The 17,400-nt window shown below is 38.1% G+C and overlaps 1 protein-coding gene across 3 annotated transcripts in view; it reads left to right on the forward strand.

The window, feature by feature from the left end:
• LOC140150643 (uncharacterized) overlaps window positions 1–16,698 on the forward strand; it is a 36,327-nt gene extending 19,629 nt beyond the window's left edge. Inside the window, exons 5-10 of one of the 3 annotated variants that reach the window (XM_072172702.1) lie at window positions 113–238; window positions 633–746; window positions 7,861–7,986; window positions 10,233–10,346; window positions 11,687–11,812; window positions 14,873–16,698. In XM_072172702.1, the coding sequence (XP_072028803.1) occupies window positions 113–238; window positions 633–746; window positions 7,861–7,986; window positions 10,233–10,346; window positions 11,687–11,812; window positions 14,873–16,044 (1,778 nt within the window). In that variant the 3' untranslated portion in view covers window positions 16,045–16,698. The remainder of the gene's footprint in view (window positions 1–112; window positions 239–632; window positions 747–7,860; window positions 7,987–10,232; window positions 10,347–11,686; window positions 11,813–14,872) is intronic. The other 2 variants (XM_072172705.1, XM_072172704.1) reach the window with 2 other exon arrangements.
• The last annotated feature ends 702 nt before the right edge of the window (window positions 16,699–17,400 follow it).

A 17,400-nucleotide genomic window follows, 5' to 3' on the forward strand; every position in this document is an offset into this window, starting at 1 on the left:
TTTCCATTTAGCATGAGTGTTAAAGAATTTTAAGATGAAGTTTCAAGATTATGCTAATTTTAATCAACGGTCTATTTTGAAATAATGTCTTATTTCATACCATTTTGTACAGATATTGATGAATGCACTTTAGGTACTCATAACTGTAACGTAAATGCTGATTGCACCAATACCCCCGTCGGTTCGTTCTCATGTACATGTCATGACGGTTACAGTGGAAATGGAGTAACATGTACAGGTAAGCCAATTTTGTACCATATCGATCACCATTTTATTTATATACATGTATTTCGAATAACTAGCGGTCACCCGTCTTTCGCGGTCAACGTAAATGGTACTGATATTTTATATGTAAATGTTCTATTTTATGTAATTAGGGATGTGTGAGGATGATTGTCATTTTAGTTTATTGTCAATAGAGAGGCTCATGTGGAATCTTTTAATGCAAAATTACACATGTATAGCTAGTACAGTATACATTTTAGGTCATATAAAAAGGCAGTTTTTCACACTGTGGTAGTGCAGATAGCCTCAGTCTATGTATATATAATTGTTGTGTTGCAAGACTGCAGGTTAAGTGTCTACTTCCATGTGTCATATTGATCATTTTTATCAATGTTCCTATTTCTCAGATATCAATGAGTGTGCGTCTTCCCCTTGCTTAAATGGAGGTACATGCCGAGATGGAGTCAATCAATACACATGTATCTGTTTGCTAGGTTACACTGGTTTAAGATGTGAAAGAAGTAAGTTCAGAATAGTTGAATAACAAATTTAATAGCATAATTTAGTGGCTAGTATTGGTTGAGTCCCAGGGGTGGGTGTGGTGGAGGCACTCAAATATTAAAGTGACATACGTGTGTCTACTGGAGTACACAACTACGGAAATAGGGGGGTCAAACAGTCAAACGTCTATAAACTGCAATAATTACGAAGCGACTCAGTTTTCTTTAAAGACAAACAACCAAGTAATGTTTTCTTAGGCAATTATTAAATAAACAAACAAGTAAACAAACATAAAGAAAAACAATTATATTTCGAACTACTGAACCACGAAAACTATAAAATGTGTTCACCCTATTTTCAAAATGGCAGCACACATGATTTAATATTGAAGCAGGCAGCTTGAGAATAGATTCTCAAAATGGAAGGTACTCAATCCTATGCTTATTATCTGGCACCAATTACTCCCAACATTTGCTCAATGTTTTTGATTATAATGTTCAAACCTTTATATGTGGCAGTATTGAAAGTGGAAAAACACTGTCAATCAAGGCAGTATGTCATATTGATAGTCAGCCTCTCAGCCACGCGCAATTGGGAAATGGTGTTCACTTTATGTTTGAAGTCGATTCTAGACCAAAATTTTCCGAGGAACACGATCCCGGTGGGCCTTTTTTGAAAAAATGTGCCCAAAGTGCCCTTTTCCGGGGGTGCTCCCATTTTGGGGTCAAAATTTTGTTTTTAAGTATTCTCTGGCCAAATATGGTATATTTGGTGTCTATTTATATGTTTTCGAGCATGGAAAATCTATTCTGATAGTTTTAAAAATCAAAAATAGCTGCCTTCTGCTCAAAAATCCAAAATGGCGCCCAAAATGCCTTTTTCCGGGAGTGCTCCCATTTTGGGGGTCAAAATTTGTTTTTAAGCATACTCTGGCCAAATATCGTATATTTGGTGTCTATTTATATCGTATATTTGGTGTCTATTTATATCCTCAGCTCCAAAAAGCATTCTTAAAAGGCAAAAATGGCTGTATTGAGCACAACCAAGTAGTGCATGAAATAATTCGCCATGCTAAGAGTAAAAATCGTACTGTTCATTTTACTTGGTTCGACCTGGAAGATGCATTTGGTTCCGTTCCACATGATCTTATCGAGTATTCTTTCAATAGATGCAATGTTCCTAATGAAGTCAAAAAGTACATCCTCAATTTGTATGCCAACATATCTGGTAAGATTACAACCAAGCAATGGTCTTCCGTTAACTTTCAGTTTAAACGGGGCATCTTCCAGGGCGACCCACTCTCACCAATCATTTTCATTATGTGTTTTGATCCCATAATTCAATTTCTTGAATCTGAGATGAGCCACGGATATGATATCGACGGCACTAAAGTTATTACCACTCCTTTTGCAGATGATTTCTGCCTCATTACTGGCAATAAGCGCACTCACCAGCGTTTGATATCCAAAATCAACTCGCTTACTGCCACGATGGGTCTGAAACTCAAACCTGCAAAATGTCGTTCTTTGTCACTTGTCCGTGGCTCGTCATCCGATTTGCTTTATCAGTTGGGTGAGACTGCTATACCTTCAGTCAAAACTGAATCTCATAAATTTTTAGGGTCTCTTATCACTTTTAATAACAAAGAATTTGATATTTACGAGTATGTCAGACAGATGTTGACATCGGGCCTAGACAACATCAAAAACTCCCCCATTCGTGCTGAATATAAAATTCGCATTTATGTGCAATATTTGCTTCCATCCTTGAGGTATCATCTTACTGTGAACGACATGTGCGCAACCCATCTTGAAAAGCTGGACGCCCTTGCCAACAGGTATTTAAAGACATTTTTTGGTATTCCCCACCCTGGCACCATGGCTTTCGTTCACATGCCAAAAGGTTTAGACATCAAATCTATCTCGGATTTGTACCGTGAAGCTCATTTAACAGCGCACATCTCTTCTAGAGTTAAAGGAGGTCCCCTTGTCAACCACTGTCTTGACACTCGTCTCAATAGGGAACAATCCTGGACTAGGAAAAAATCTATAACTCATGAAAGTGAATCGGTTTTTAAAATTGTAAATAAATCTGTTGACACTCCTCTCAAAACTATTCAAAAAAATGCTAAAACCTATCTGAAAGATAAAGTTCAAAAAATGTGGCACTCGCATGTTAAAACTCTCCTTGTTCAAGGGCGATTTTTCGATCTTCTTGCTCTAGAAACAACATGTCACCATTGGAAGAGCATTATTTACAATCTTCCCCACGGTGTCCTGAAATTTTTTGTCAATGCCCTTGGTGACACAATGAATAATAAGACCAATCTCAAACGATGGGGCAAAGCAGCATCTGATAAATGCAGAACTTGCAGGAACCGTGAGACCCTCCACCACGTGCTTAACCATTGCAAAACTTCCCTTGAACAAGGTCGGTTCACATGGAGACACAACAACATTCTCAATTATATTGTCAAAACCATTAAATTGGGCTTTATTAATGATGTTAGTCCTCCCCAAATTTTGTCCGACTTGGTAACCAGAGCAACTAACATTCCACCCCCCACAACAATTCCTTTTGAATGTTCAACTACAAACCTGGTTCCTGATATTTGTCTTTTTTGGAAAAACATTAAAAAATTAGTCATCATTGAGCTCACTGTCCCTTTTGAATTCAACGTTGCTAAAGCTCATGTTCGAAAGTGCAATAAATATGCCCGCCTGGTCGCTGACATTGAAGACTCTGGTTACGAAGTTAGTCTTATTTGTTTAGAAGTAGGTTCAAGAGGATATATTACACCAGACAATATTCATCGTTTAAAAGAAATCTTGAAACTGTGCAATAACCCGACATCTTTCAAAATATTCAGGGATAATCTTTCAAAACTGGCAATTGTTTCATCTTTCAGTATTTTTCATTCAAAACAAGAGCCTTCCTGGATTTGTCCACCGTTTTTAGAAATTTAATATTTTTATATTGTTAATCTGGGTGTCTGGTCTGTTTTAGGCTGCTCTTTTTACTCTTCTGATTGTAATTTTATATTATGCCTTTTTATACAAAGTTTTATAACATGTCTTGTATTTGTGTGTGTTTATACTTATGTCTTGCGTGCCACCATCAACATGGGGCACTGATCTAGACTTGTATATTTTTGTTTTCCTTTTTAATGATTAAAAGTGATGTAAGATTGATTTCGAGCATAGAAAATCTATTCTGATCGTTTTTAAAATAGCTGCCTTATACTCAAAAATCCAAAATGGCGCCCAAAATGCCTTTTTCCCGGTAGTGGCTCCCATTTTGGGGGTCAAAATTTGTTTTTAAGCATTCTCTGGCCAAATATGGTATATTTGGTGTCTCTTTATATGTTTTCGAGCATGACAAATCTATTCCGATAGTTTTTAAAATAAAAAATAGCTGCCTTATGCTCAAAAATCCAAAATGGCGCCAAAAATGCAATATTTGTCCAAATTGAAATATTTCCCCATGTATGAACATTTTTAAAATGATTTTAGTACCTATTTGCATTGTGTGGGGTACAACGATCACAATCAATCTATTTTTAAAATTCAAAATGGCTGCTGCATACCCGAAAACTCAAAATGGCCTCCAAAACGATGTAGAAATGTGGCCAAAAGAAAACAATGTTCCACAACTTTAGTGTTGAAAATTAAGTGTTAGTTTAAATATAATTATGTAAAAATGTGTTGGTAGCAGTTTATGAAAGCTCAAAATGGTTGCTATTTGCTGAAATCATACTAGTAATGTCCATCACATAGCTCATAATGACTGTTTGTACTAGTATATGATAATTTTCTTAGGTTCAATTAGCATTTTCTTGATTTAAACTTATATTACAGCTCCCTTCAAAATCCAAAATAGCTGCAAGAACTAAAACACCATCTAAAAGTGATTTGCTGTTCGCAGGTCATTTTGATCGCCATTTTGAACACCAATTACCTTAATTACCGTTACATTCAAGATCATGGATGGCCGATAAAGTTTATTTCGTATTTTCCTATTTCATATAGTTATTAATTGTCATTTTTACGAGTCCTCTTCTGAACTCTCTTCACTCAACGGGACTTCTTCGTCCTCTGAATCTTCAGAGTCGCTGATCAGATCATATCCCCTTAGTTCTGTTGGGATTTCTGGAGTCGGCATGACTGCTTCTGATGGTTCATCCTCTTCCTCCTCTTCCAACATCTATCTCACGTCAACTCATCTTCATTTGGAAGTGCGAACCACAGTACCAAACGGGCTTCAGAACATCATCATCATCAAGTTCCCAGCCGTAGTACAGAGGATTCTTTTGTTTGAACATACCAACCAGGCAATTAACCATACAGTGTACTACAAAGTTTGCACGTTGGATGTGGCATTTTATTGATTTACTGTCAGGGGAAGCCTCTGAGACGGGGGTACCTTCCGCTTCTTTCCCTTTCCACACATTCTCATTGCATGCGCATAGCGACTATCCCCTGCCGTCTTTTCAATCCTTGGCCTGTTGTAAACTATGTGAAGTATGAAGTCTGTAACTTCATTAACATTGGCTGCAGTCCCTTCAAGGCTTTCTGGATTCTGTTGTATCTTGGTAAAGGCTCTCATTTTAGACCGGCCATAGAAAGGTTGCGTGAAGTCGCTGCCTGTTACTACATGAAAAGCAGGTAGGCTCTTGCAAATATCTCTTCCAAGGTGATTTGCCTGCTCTTGGCAGCCTGGTCCCTTGTCTGAAATACAGGTTCTTAGTAGCATTTTCTGCTACAAATAGCAACAGAATAAATACATCTGTGTCATCAGCTACCACACAAGTATTATGTGTTGCAGTAGAATACACTGCGTGGAAAGCCAGGCGAGGGTCAGCTTCTCTTTGATAGGAAACTGGGATTTCTCGTATTACTGACTCTGGTTCTGACGGAAGGCAAAAACACACATGACCCTTTGTGACAAAAACATCTCTTCCTAGAGTAGATTCATCAGATAAGATGAAATCAGCTAGAAGTTGCGTTAGATGCAGTCTATTGGATTCATTTGTAAGGAAGTCATTCCATTCACCAAGCTGTGGTAACTGTTGGTCAAGGTGAGTTTATCTTCTTTTTCTTCCTTTGTCTGGACGACCCTTAGACAGGTACAGTGTTGAACTTATATCTAGCCTTGAAGGAACTGCAGCCAATGTTAATGAAGTTACAGACTTCATACTTCACATAGTTTACAACAGGCCAATGAAGGAAAGGATGGCAGGGGATAGTCGCTATGCAATGAGAATGTGTGGAAAGGGAAAGAAGCGGAAGGTAACCTCGTCTCAGAGGCTTCCCCCTGACGGTAAATCAATGAAATGCCACATCCAACGTGCAAACTTTGTAGTAAACTGTATGGTTAATTGCCTGGTTGGTATGTTCAAACAACAGAATCCTCTATACTACGCCTGGGAACTTGATGATGATGTTCTTAAGCCTGTTTGGTACCGTGGTTCGGCACTTCCAAATGAAGATGAGGTGAGACAGATGGTGGAAGAGGAGAAAATGCAAATTGAACCTAAGAAAATTATCATACTCGAATGTAAGTTCATACGTGCTGGTAATAAACAATTTCCAAAAGTTTAAACTGACTTTCAGCACAAAAATTCACTAACCTTGAATTTTCGATGTGTGACACACATCTTCATCAGAAGAAGTCCTAAGATGTTGTGATGGACTTGCCCTTTTGTTGATCATTGGCAACTTTTGGTCGAATGAGGGCGTTGTATAAGGTTGGCAATTCCAGTCCTTGGTCGCGATTTAGTTCTGTCGATTTCTTCTTGATCTGGAGGGCCTCCCGCACTAAACGGGGTACTCCTTTATAGAAGGGTTGTCACAGAAGCTCCAGCGTATTTTCAAATCCTACGGTGTTGCTACAAGCTTCAGACGCACAATACGCTGAGAAAACTATTAGTCACACCTAAGGATCCCACTCCAACTGATAAAAAATCAGGTGTGGTCTAGGAGATACCCTGCGGCGAGTGTACAAGTTCATACATCGGCCAGACAGGTAGACAACTCGGAGATAGACTGAAGGAGCACAAGTCAACTGCTCCCAGCCGCAAACCATCTGCTGTTGCAGAGCACAAAACAGTGCAGAGTCCCACCATAACATCGACTGGGAATCCACAAAGGTGTTAGCCAAGGATGATATAGAGTACCCCCGTTTAGTGCGGGAGGCCCTCCAGATCAAGGAGAAATCGCCAGAACTAAATTGTGGCTAGTATTGGTTGAGTCCCAGGGGTGGGGTGGTGGAGGCACTCAAATATTAAAGTGACATACATGTGTCGAAAATAGGGGTCAAACAGTCAAACGTCTGTAAACTGCAATATTGTCCCTTACGAAGCGACTCAGTTTCTCAAAGTAATGTTTTCTTTAAAGACAAACAAGCAAGTATACTTTAAAGACAAGCATTAAATAAACAAACAAGTAAACGAACATAAAGAAAAACAATTATTTTTCGAACTACTGAACCACGAAAACTATAAAATTTGTTCACCCTATTTTCAAAATGGCAGCACACATGATTTAATATTGAAGCAGGCAGCTTGAGAATAGATTCTCAAAATGGAAGGTACTCAAACCTATGATTATTAACTGGCACAAATTACTTCCAACATTTGCTCAATATTTTTTATTCTAATGTTTAAACCTTTATGTGTGGTAGTATTGAAAGTGGAAAACCACTGTCAATCAAGGCAGTATGTCTTTAGGGACATCTGTGAGCTTTTAATTACAATCTTTCGCAAACTATCACTAGCAGAATTATGCGTTCTATCATACGTTGTATTTTGGTTTTACTTTGGTTAGTGGTTGTAGCGACGAAATACAACAAAATTTCACATGTAAATTAATTTAGTTTGATCATATACCTCAAAATCTGTTTTCTACCTATAATGTATTACTTAACAGCACCTAACCTAATAATATAAACGGTAATATTTTTCATTTTTTTATTATTATAAAAAATATAATTCAAAATTCTATCACTTACTTATCATTATGTTATATATCGCACAATGAGTAGGTTTTACACATCAAAAAGTGCTAATTCTTCACACAAAAATGACTTTCAATGGTGCATTTTGAAATAAATGGCAAATTTCACACCATTTTGCAGATTTTGATGAATGTACTTTAGGTACCCATAACTGTAACGCAAATGCTGATTGTACCAATACCCCAGTTGGTTCGTTCTCATGTACATGTCATGACGGTTACAGTGGAAATGGAGTAACATGTACAGGTAAGTCTATTTTGTACCATATCACCATTCTATTTTTTTTTTGAATAACTAGCGGTCAGCCGTATTTCGCGGCCACCGTCTTTCGCGGTTGGTAAATGGTACGGATATTGTATAATGTAAATGTTCTATTTAATGTGATTAGTGATGTTTCCGCGAAACCCGCACAGGAGAGAAAATGCGACGAAATTGAGAAGCCCAGGAGAGGAGAGGTTGCCAGCACATCACTCTGGACGAGATAAATATCACGCCCCATAGAACATAAATTGGCTGGGTAATAATTGGTATTGCACGGAACAAAATACATTATAAACAAAATGATAATATACGAAGCAACATATTTGAAACAAGTGGATGGAACATCAAACCGTGGCAGGCACAGCAATGGCATAAATAAACCCTGGAGAGGAGAGGTTACCAGCACATCACTCTCAGCAAGAATAATATCTTGCTCCCTAGATGGCAAAATTAAATGGGCAGGGTTACTGGGAATAAACAACACATGAAGAAATAAATTGCGCACATAATAATTGATGAAAAATTAATTACGATGCATCACCATTGAAGTACTGTCTAAAAAGATGTGTCTTCAGTCGCGACTGGAAAATGCCGAAAGTAGTAGCGTGGCGAATTTCACTGGGAAGATCGTTCTATAATTTCGCGGCTGCAAAGGCAAATTACCTGTCACCATAGAACTTTGTAGATGACTTAATGACTTTCAGTCAACATTCAGCAGATGATCTCAGCGATCTTGTTGGTACATAGACGTGAATGATGTCAGATATAAAAACTGGTGACATGCCATGAAGAGCTTTATATGTAACAAGCATGATCTTATATGCCACTTTTTGTTTTATTGGGAGCCAGTGAAGCTCTTCCAGAGCGGGTATGATATGCTCAAGTCGCGAGACGCACAGAACAAGCGTTGCGGCCACGTTCTGAACTTTCTGAATCTCGCGATCCGGCAATCCGTACAACAGCGAATTACATGTATCAAGTTTAGATGTTACGAAGGCATGAACCAACTTAGTGGTTGATTCGCGAGTCAGATACTGCCGAATGCGTCCAATCTTCCTGATACCGAGAAGACCACTGGTGCACAGATTGTCGACGTGACTACTTATGCTAAGGACAGAGTCCATGCTAACGCCATGATTGCGTGCTTGTGGAGAAGGACGAATGGTGAAGTCACCTATCGTCATTGAAGGTGTCCAAGATGTGTTCTTGAATTTGGAATATAAGTGGCTATTAAAGAAAAGTTGAATAACAAATTTAATAGCATAACTTTGTGACTAGTAGTGGTTGAGTCCCAGGGGTGGGGGTGGTGGAGGCACTCAAATATTAAAGTGACATACATGTGTCTACTGGAGTACAACTTGATGAGTATCAGTGTAGGATTTCTTTGAAAATAGGAGTCAAACAGTCTGGGCCCAAATAAATAGGTGACAGATAATTTTTCAGGAAAACAATATGCACCTTGCTTACGCGAATTTGCCATTTGCAAGCTGAAATGGGAGTACTGTATATTAAAGTAAACTTGTTCTTTTCTGGATTACATCAAGGGGTTGACAGTAATTCGCCGATTCTCCAAATTTGGCCAAATTTGCACGCTACGGTATGCTATACAGAAGTTGCCGGGAAACACAAATTTGGTACCAGCACCCCCGAACGCGCCCAGCAGCTCCCAGCACCATGACTACGCGTAACAGTACGCGTTCCCGACTGTCAATCATCAAGGGTCAATCACCTCGAGCTTGACAACGATATCTGAATAGACTCTTGCCAAGTCTTACGTGTAGGCGCGAAATTAAGGTTAATTTTTGTGACTGAAACAGTATTTTTCTTGTATAAATCTTGGTCTGTAGAGTGGAATTGTTGGTCGATTTGTTGTATTTAATAAATTAATTTAATGGATGCGCTAAAAATATTATTAAAAGTATTAAAAACAGCTATTCAACATTTGAAAAAATACGCTGTTGCAGGCTTGAAAAGGTCTAACCTTGGTTGCAGCAAGCCGTGATTTTCACGGGTAATTTTATTTCTTGAACGCGGAGCACGGGCGCGATGCAGCCGGTAGAAATCGCGGTAGTGTTCCAGGCCTACGCGATGGCAGGGTAATGGCGGCATCCATAGTTTTATTACATTTATCTTCGAGTGACGCTTCCCAATCTTTATTTATTCCCTGATTACATGGAAGTTATTTTACCGAGAAAGTAACTGATATCTAAATATGTACTTCAATTTTTCAGATATTAATGAATGTGCATCTGTTCCTTGTCAAAATGGCGGTGAATGCAAAGATGGTGTCAACCAGTATAGCTGTATCTGTCAAAGTGGATTTTCTGGAACAAGATGCATAAATGGTAAGTAGTCATAGACAGCAGTATATTTAAAACAACAGTCACAAGGCTTACTATTTGCAGAGCTGTGGTATCTTGCGACCTGCAAGGTAAGTGCTTGCTCAATGTTCTGGGGAACCCGGCAATGAGACAAGCGCATTGGGCTATTCCAGAACATAGATGCACACCCTTTCTAGAGGAGTTCAGATTTCCGGACTGTTAGCAATTTCCGTATTTTTTTCCGCCATGGGCGGGGTAATTCTGAGTTTACACTTAATTTAGGTGAATTTTGTCTTGGGTCCAATATCTAGCATGGAAAGTTTGCTATATCTTTATAAATATAATGATTGTTTGTACTAGATTTTGGTTTTTGCATCTCAATGTTTAATTGCAATATTTTGAAACCACAAACCAAAACTGGGTGCTATGATGTACGAGATTCGGTAACGAGTATGCAATTTTACCAAGTTGGCAATTCGAATTTCCTTCATTTTGCATATGCATGACTTTCTTGTGTTGACCTTCAAGATGTGTCTTTTTCAGAAAAAGAGATGAGGTTGTTGAAGAGTTTAGGCAGATATGAAATGTGCTGTATAGGTTTTTTGTTCATGAATGAAATTTGCTGTAATCAACAATATCTGGTGAATGACTCATTTCAGTCCAAATTGACACCTAACACACTCAAATCGGTTAAAATTTGTTTCCTGTAGGTGGCTTAAAAACGTTTATGCGAAATGAGATCCTGCAGGTGGCTTAAAAACATAAATGCAAAATGAGGTTTAAATATTGTCGTATTAAAGTACAGAGTAGGTTAGATATGAATATTAAATGTAAGACTAAAGTAGCTCAAAGTACTATACACCTGATCCGTAAATTGTCTTTTTTTTTAAAGACTTCTTGTTTTCAAGTGACAGTGGCAACTGGAATTCCAGTCGCTTTCAGAAAGCAGGCCTGGAAATCCAAACATTTCTTTGTTTGAAAAGTTACTCCTCTATAGGGAGTGTTAATTTATTTTCTGGAATAGCCCATTATTGAAGACGAGACAATAAATAAGGGAAAATAACCTATATACAAAATGGAACCGACTTACGCTCATATACAAGTAGTAGTCAACTTTATTTGAATGATTAATATCCCCGGGTTAATATCATTTGGAACTTAGTAATATGTTATGAAGATCTTAAACCAGTGTAACCTGGCACACAGTTACATAACATGGCATAACATGTCGAAAGCTCCTGACGAAAACAATGATAAAATGTTGCGTCAATCAAGACGGCTTTGCCGTATAGTTAATATTCGGGATGAAGAATTAAATAAATGGGGTTCCACATCTTATGCTTATTTCATACCATTTTGTACAGATATTGATGAATGCACTTTAGGTACTCATAACTGTAACGTAAATGCTGATTGCACCAATACCCCCGTCGGTTCGTTCACATGTACATGTCATAACGGTTACAGTGGAAATGGAGTAACATGTACAGGTAAGTCTATGTTGTACTATTCTATGTATTTCAAATAACTATAGAGGATATTCAAGACTACGTCACTCATGACTGAGTCATCCTTATTTAAATAAAATTCTGTCCTCCATAAGGTGCCACGGGGAAATTTGCATGATAATATATTAAACCAGGTGATAGGTATGAATGATTGTGGAATCGATCTATAGACCTATAGAGTGTATGCAATAAATCGACCGGAACGGTATAAAAATTGGAATGGCAGCCATGCTGGAGGACAGTTCTAAGATAGCTTAAGATGACAAAGGGACAGGTCTCTAGATCGATTCCACAACCATTCATACCTATCACACGTTTTATTGTATTATCATGTCAACTTTCCCGTGGTACCTTATGAAGGACAGAATTTTATTTAAAAGAGGATGACTCTGTTATGACCCACTTTTTAGATTTTCTATCATCAGATCCCCCTTTTTAAGAATTTTAGACAAAGTCCTGATAATCTCTCACCGAATGACCCCTTTTTTCATTTTTTATCAAATTTGTCCCAGTCTCACGGAAAGACCCCTTTTTTGATAAGATTTTCCCAGCATCACCGAAAGACCCCCTTTTTGGATCTTCTCACCAAAAGACACCCTTGTTAGGTGTCTAAGCTCTCACCGAAAGACCCATAGTTTTGAACTACTGTACACACATCCCCGTCACTTCCAAAGTCGAGTGACCTCCGGGGTAAAATTACACATGTAGCTAGTAGATCATCCGTCTTCTGCTGTTCATAAATGGACAGAGGTTGTAATTGATGATTAGAATTTTACTGCGAATATTTTACCACTCACCAACCCTAGTAAGACTTCACAGTAAAAAAGTCCCCTAGAATTTCACAGCATAATCCCTAATCTGTGTACGATAACGTTTTCAATAAAAAGAAAGAAAAAGCCCATCTACTCATTTATTTATTATTTATTTATTTATTTATTTATTTATTTATTTATTTATTTATTTATTTATTTATTTATTTATTTATTTATTTATTTATTTATTTGTTTGTTTGGGCACACATCCCCCGCATAATGATACAATGCTACGTTAAGTCCATATCGAACTCTATCATACATGTGTTTCTCATAACTTCATAGGTCACACATCTGATTTTTGTTTGTCTTTCAATGTTTATTGGATTTTTATTACAAGAAAAACAATTATCAACAAATTACAAAAATCACACAAAAAACCAACAGCAGACAACAGATTTTAAAATGAATACAAAAAGGTGGGCAATTCAATTCAAAGTATTCATGTATATGATCAGCGCACTGAATGGTCTATTGTTCTATTGTGCCCGATTTGAGCGCTGACATATTGGAAAATGTTGGCAATCAATATTCATGAGAGTGTACATTCAACGTCCAATTTTCGAAATTGGGTGACTTGTGCTTGGCAGGTGTAAAATACATCTGACTGGGCGTTTTAAATACGTAACGCATAAAGGCATTGACATCATCGAATGGCTGCCTATAGTGCTGTTAGTGTTAGGCCTTTGTGGGGGGGGCTGTGTTTAGTTTCTATAATAATTATTATAAGGCCTACATTTATTTGTTATTCCTTTCTTTTCCTTTCTCTGTACTTATTCTTTCCTTGCTAAAGTATCACTCCCTCTTCTTATCTCCCTTCCCTTCTCCATCCCCTCATACTTTTTGTCCCTCTTTCTCTCTTCCTCCAGCCGCCTCTCATTCTTCATGTCCCCTCCTCCACCTCTTCCTCCCTCATCCCCTCCCAAGACCTCTCACAAAAGAGCTGCCCCCCCTTCAGTACGCGACGCCACTGTTTATGACATTCTCCTTCTTAAAATAAAATAAAATGTCAATTTGTGAAACAACTTTAATATAGGCCTATACCGGTATACGTATTACATGTTACATGTAGGCCTATACGTAGCTATTACCATTACATGCAGACATGGCAGCCTTGATATGTAATCATTCAGCAAGCGCATTCAATTTATTTAAATGAAGCACCTACAGTCAGTGGGGTGACAACGAACTGCATCAGCGGCTAATGTGTGCCTTTTGAGCTTACGGCTACTCAATTACACCCTTGAGTGGTATAACAACAAAAGGTACTTTTCGTTTGATCACTTATTGACAGTAGTCTGCTAGGTAAAGCGTTAATACACTGTCTGGTCAGCTTACCGATTTAATGGTGGAAGCCCTTTGTCCCAAACAAAAGGTACCTTTCGATGAATAGCTTCTCAGATTTCAAATCGGCACAAGTGTACAATGCGTTACATAATCTATTGCCTCTCCATTCTTAATAGCTCCATGTATATGATCATGAAGCCATTATCTAAAACAAAATAAAGGTATTCAAGGTCAAATCTCCATTTACGGAAGCGGAAGCTAAACTTAGCTTTCTTTTTTGCAATTAAATATTCTATTTCCCCATTATTCTTTATCCCCATTGGATTTTTGTCAAAAACTGAAATTGAAAAATCAATATCATGCTTATTTCTAATATTATGATAAGCAAATCCTTCCAAATAGGTTGAACCACTTCACATCCCCCCTCACACACACACACACCCCCCCACACACACACACACAATAAATATGAGTTATTGTTTCAGGCATCTTTTCCACATAAAGTACATATTGGTGAATTTTAATTAATTTTTAATTTTGTTAAGAAAATCATTAAACGCAATTGCATTATGAAGTAAAATGAACGGACACGAGAATCAATGGAGCTTCTAAAATTACTGCGAATCATCAAGCAACTCATTCCAAACACCAACCGGAATACATTTTATAATCATGATGGAATAAGCATGTTTTGATTTTGTTTTTTAAACTGAACAGATTATCAACCACACGATTGAAAACATAAAATGTTAATGTTTCGCACACATCTTGTAAAACATCCTACAAACAGGTCTTATGATCTTATGATGTACAGAGTGGCCCAAATGAATCGAAATAATATAGATGAGAATGCCCAAAGACACAGTAGAGAGCACGATAAAAACATTCGTCATATAAGACACAATACCTGTATCATTGTTTGGCTGTTTCTTTGTTTATCTAGGTTGGCCGCCTGCAGACCAGTGTTGGGCAAAAGTGCTTCCACATGCATCCGATTCTTTACTAACTTCAGAAATATTAGGCAATGTACAGTTTTCAATACTAATTGAAGATACCACCAACTCAAACCAATATTATGGTCGGTCAGAACCGTCGATTTTGACTGGCGGATTTGGAGCTTGTGTAATGGTTGCATGTGACTCATTAAATAATGGGAAGTACACGAGTTATATAACTGCAGAGATTATTGGGAATTTTTTGGAGCCAGCGACCTCTGCGATGCAAACGGGGTCAAATCCAACTACGCTGGCGAATTTGAATTATGCCATCAGCACGGTTAATGATACGAATGTGATAAGAATAACAGCCAATCAACATGAAGTTACATACCCGTTTTCTTCAGGGCCTTTATACACTGCTGATGAATATGATGAGTGCCATCTCGCTACAATTTCTGACGAACATTTGCAGTTTTATTTCTCGACTGCTTCAGCTCTGCTTCAAGTTGAAAAGGTTCACAACTTGAATCAGCCATCGCAGTATCCCATCGATACGAATAGCCCATTGGTGTATACAAGATTCGCTTATTATCCATTTGAACCATATACTATGGCTCTTCCTACTGTAGCTTGTTTCATTAGATTGGAAGTGACGGTCCCATATGACATAGTGCTTGTCAAATCAAGCAGTTACGCATCTGACACAGGACTATTTCCTAATGACACACCTCCCATCTTTTACGGATCGCGACAAGTATATGCCATTAAAAATAGTAACACTGGCATGTCTGAAGTATGTTTAGAGTTTAAGTGTCCCGGTGCTGTGTATGGATTTGGGGATCCTATACCAGCTCCATCAGATCCAGAATCCGTTGTTGAAATAAAGGTTATGGATTTAAATGGGAACCCATTGACGTGTGGTGTTTGCAGCCCATCGTCAAATTTCCTTTCAACGATATCCACTTCTCCGCTAAATGTGATCCCCCTCTGTTCAAGTGGTGCTTCTTATTCAACATCTTCTGTAGCAATGAACATTCCTCGTGTTCATCTGCCTACAGGTGGTCTATTTAGTGATTTGCCGAGTGGAAGCTATTTGAATGCCAACACAGTTTGCTTGCACAATATAGCCAACTGTAATGTGGGTGGCATTGGTGATGGTCTGCAAATTATATGCTGATTCGTGTCTTTTGCTTTTGTTTTGGCAATGAAGCAATTTATTACACAGTACTATCACGGGTCATTAAGTTTGAAAATTGAGAAAATAATACAATACTAGTATCAGGCAAGTGACCATGTACTACAACAATAGTTGAGCAAAAGATAAAGAAGATTTTGAACAATGTTTAGCTTTCAAGCCGTTAAGATAAAAAAAAAGAGAAGGCAAGCAGCTGCATAGCTAGCATATATTCAGAACTCGAGGGGCAATGCAAAGAGGGGAAGCCGAGTTTCTAGGGGGAAACTTGACGAAAATGGTCAAATAATTTGCAAAAAGTCACATAACCCCCCCCTACAAGCAAACTTCAATATACAGAGATTGGGATTTTGGCATGGGGGTGAGGTGGACACAATTTCTTGAAGTCAGAGTTAATCCAGCTCTTTTTGGCAACAAAATAAGTTTATTGTACAAATGCGCGCGAAACGTGCGGAAATTTGTGCCATTTTGAAGCTAAACTGATGAAATATGGCACAAAAGTGGAATACATTTCCTTTCAGTGATATCCACTTCTCCACTGAATTTGATCCTCATCTGTTCAAGTGGTGCTTCTTATTCAACATCATCTATAGCAATGAACATTCCTCGTGTTCATCTGCCTACAGGTGGTCTATTTAGTGATTTAGAGATGGCAAGCCTGCCAACAACATGTGCAGGTGAAGACCTGAGCGCAAGAAGACCGTAAGTCCACTTGGCCCCTCAACATGTATACACTAAAGTTACGTATAGTTTCTTAGGGTTTTATAATGTTTAATACATGTTCCAGGGTGAAAACATCATGAAGGTTGTGAAATATTTGTTTTGGCCCCTGAAAATGTATAAAACATTACCAAACTTATACGAAACTATACGCAACTTGAGTGTATACATGTTGAGGGGCGAAGTGGACTTACGGTGTTCTTGCGCTCAGGTTTTCAGCTACATAGCTTGGATATTTTCAGAGCTCGAGGGGCAATGCAAAGAGGGTAAGCCGACTTTCTAGGGGGAAATTTGACGAAAATGGTCAAATAATTGGGCAAAAAGTCTTTGAAGTTTAAAATACCGCGCCATCCCATAGGGTACGGAGATATGTGAACATTTTAATAAAAATCCACATCAATCTGTAAAATGTAAATATAATAACGTTATCAATCGGTATTCTGGGTTAGAATCTGGCTGTGATCATTTGCATAGTCAATTACCGCACAACGACGACTGACTGGTTTTTTTATAGTCTGTGGCAAATCTATGGCTGCAACATTGTGATTTTGACATGTAACGTGTTTTCACCTGTGTATATACATAAACATCATGAATGTCCGGACATTACGTTGTTAATCA

This window comes from Amphiura filiformis, chromosome 4 (assembly GCF_039555335.1).
Source record: "Amphiura filiformis chromosome 4, Afil_fr2py, whole genome shotgun sequence".
NCBI classification, from domain to species: domain Eukaryota; kingdom Metazoa; phylum Echinodermata; class Ophiuroidea; order Amphilepidida; family Amphiuridae; genus Amphiura; species Amphiura filiformis.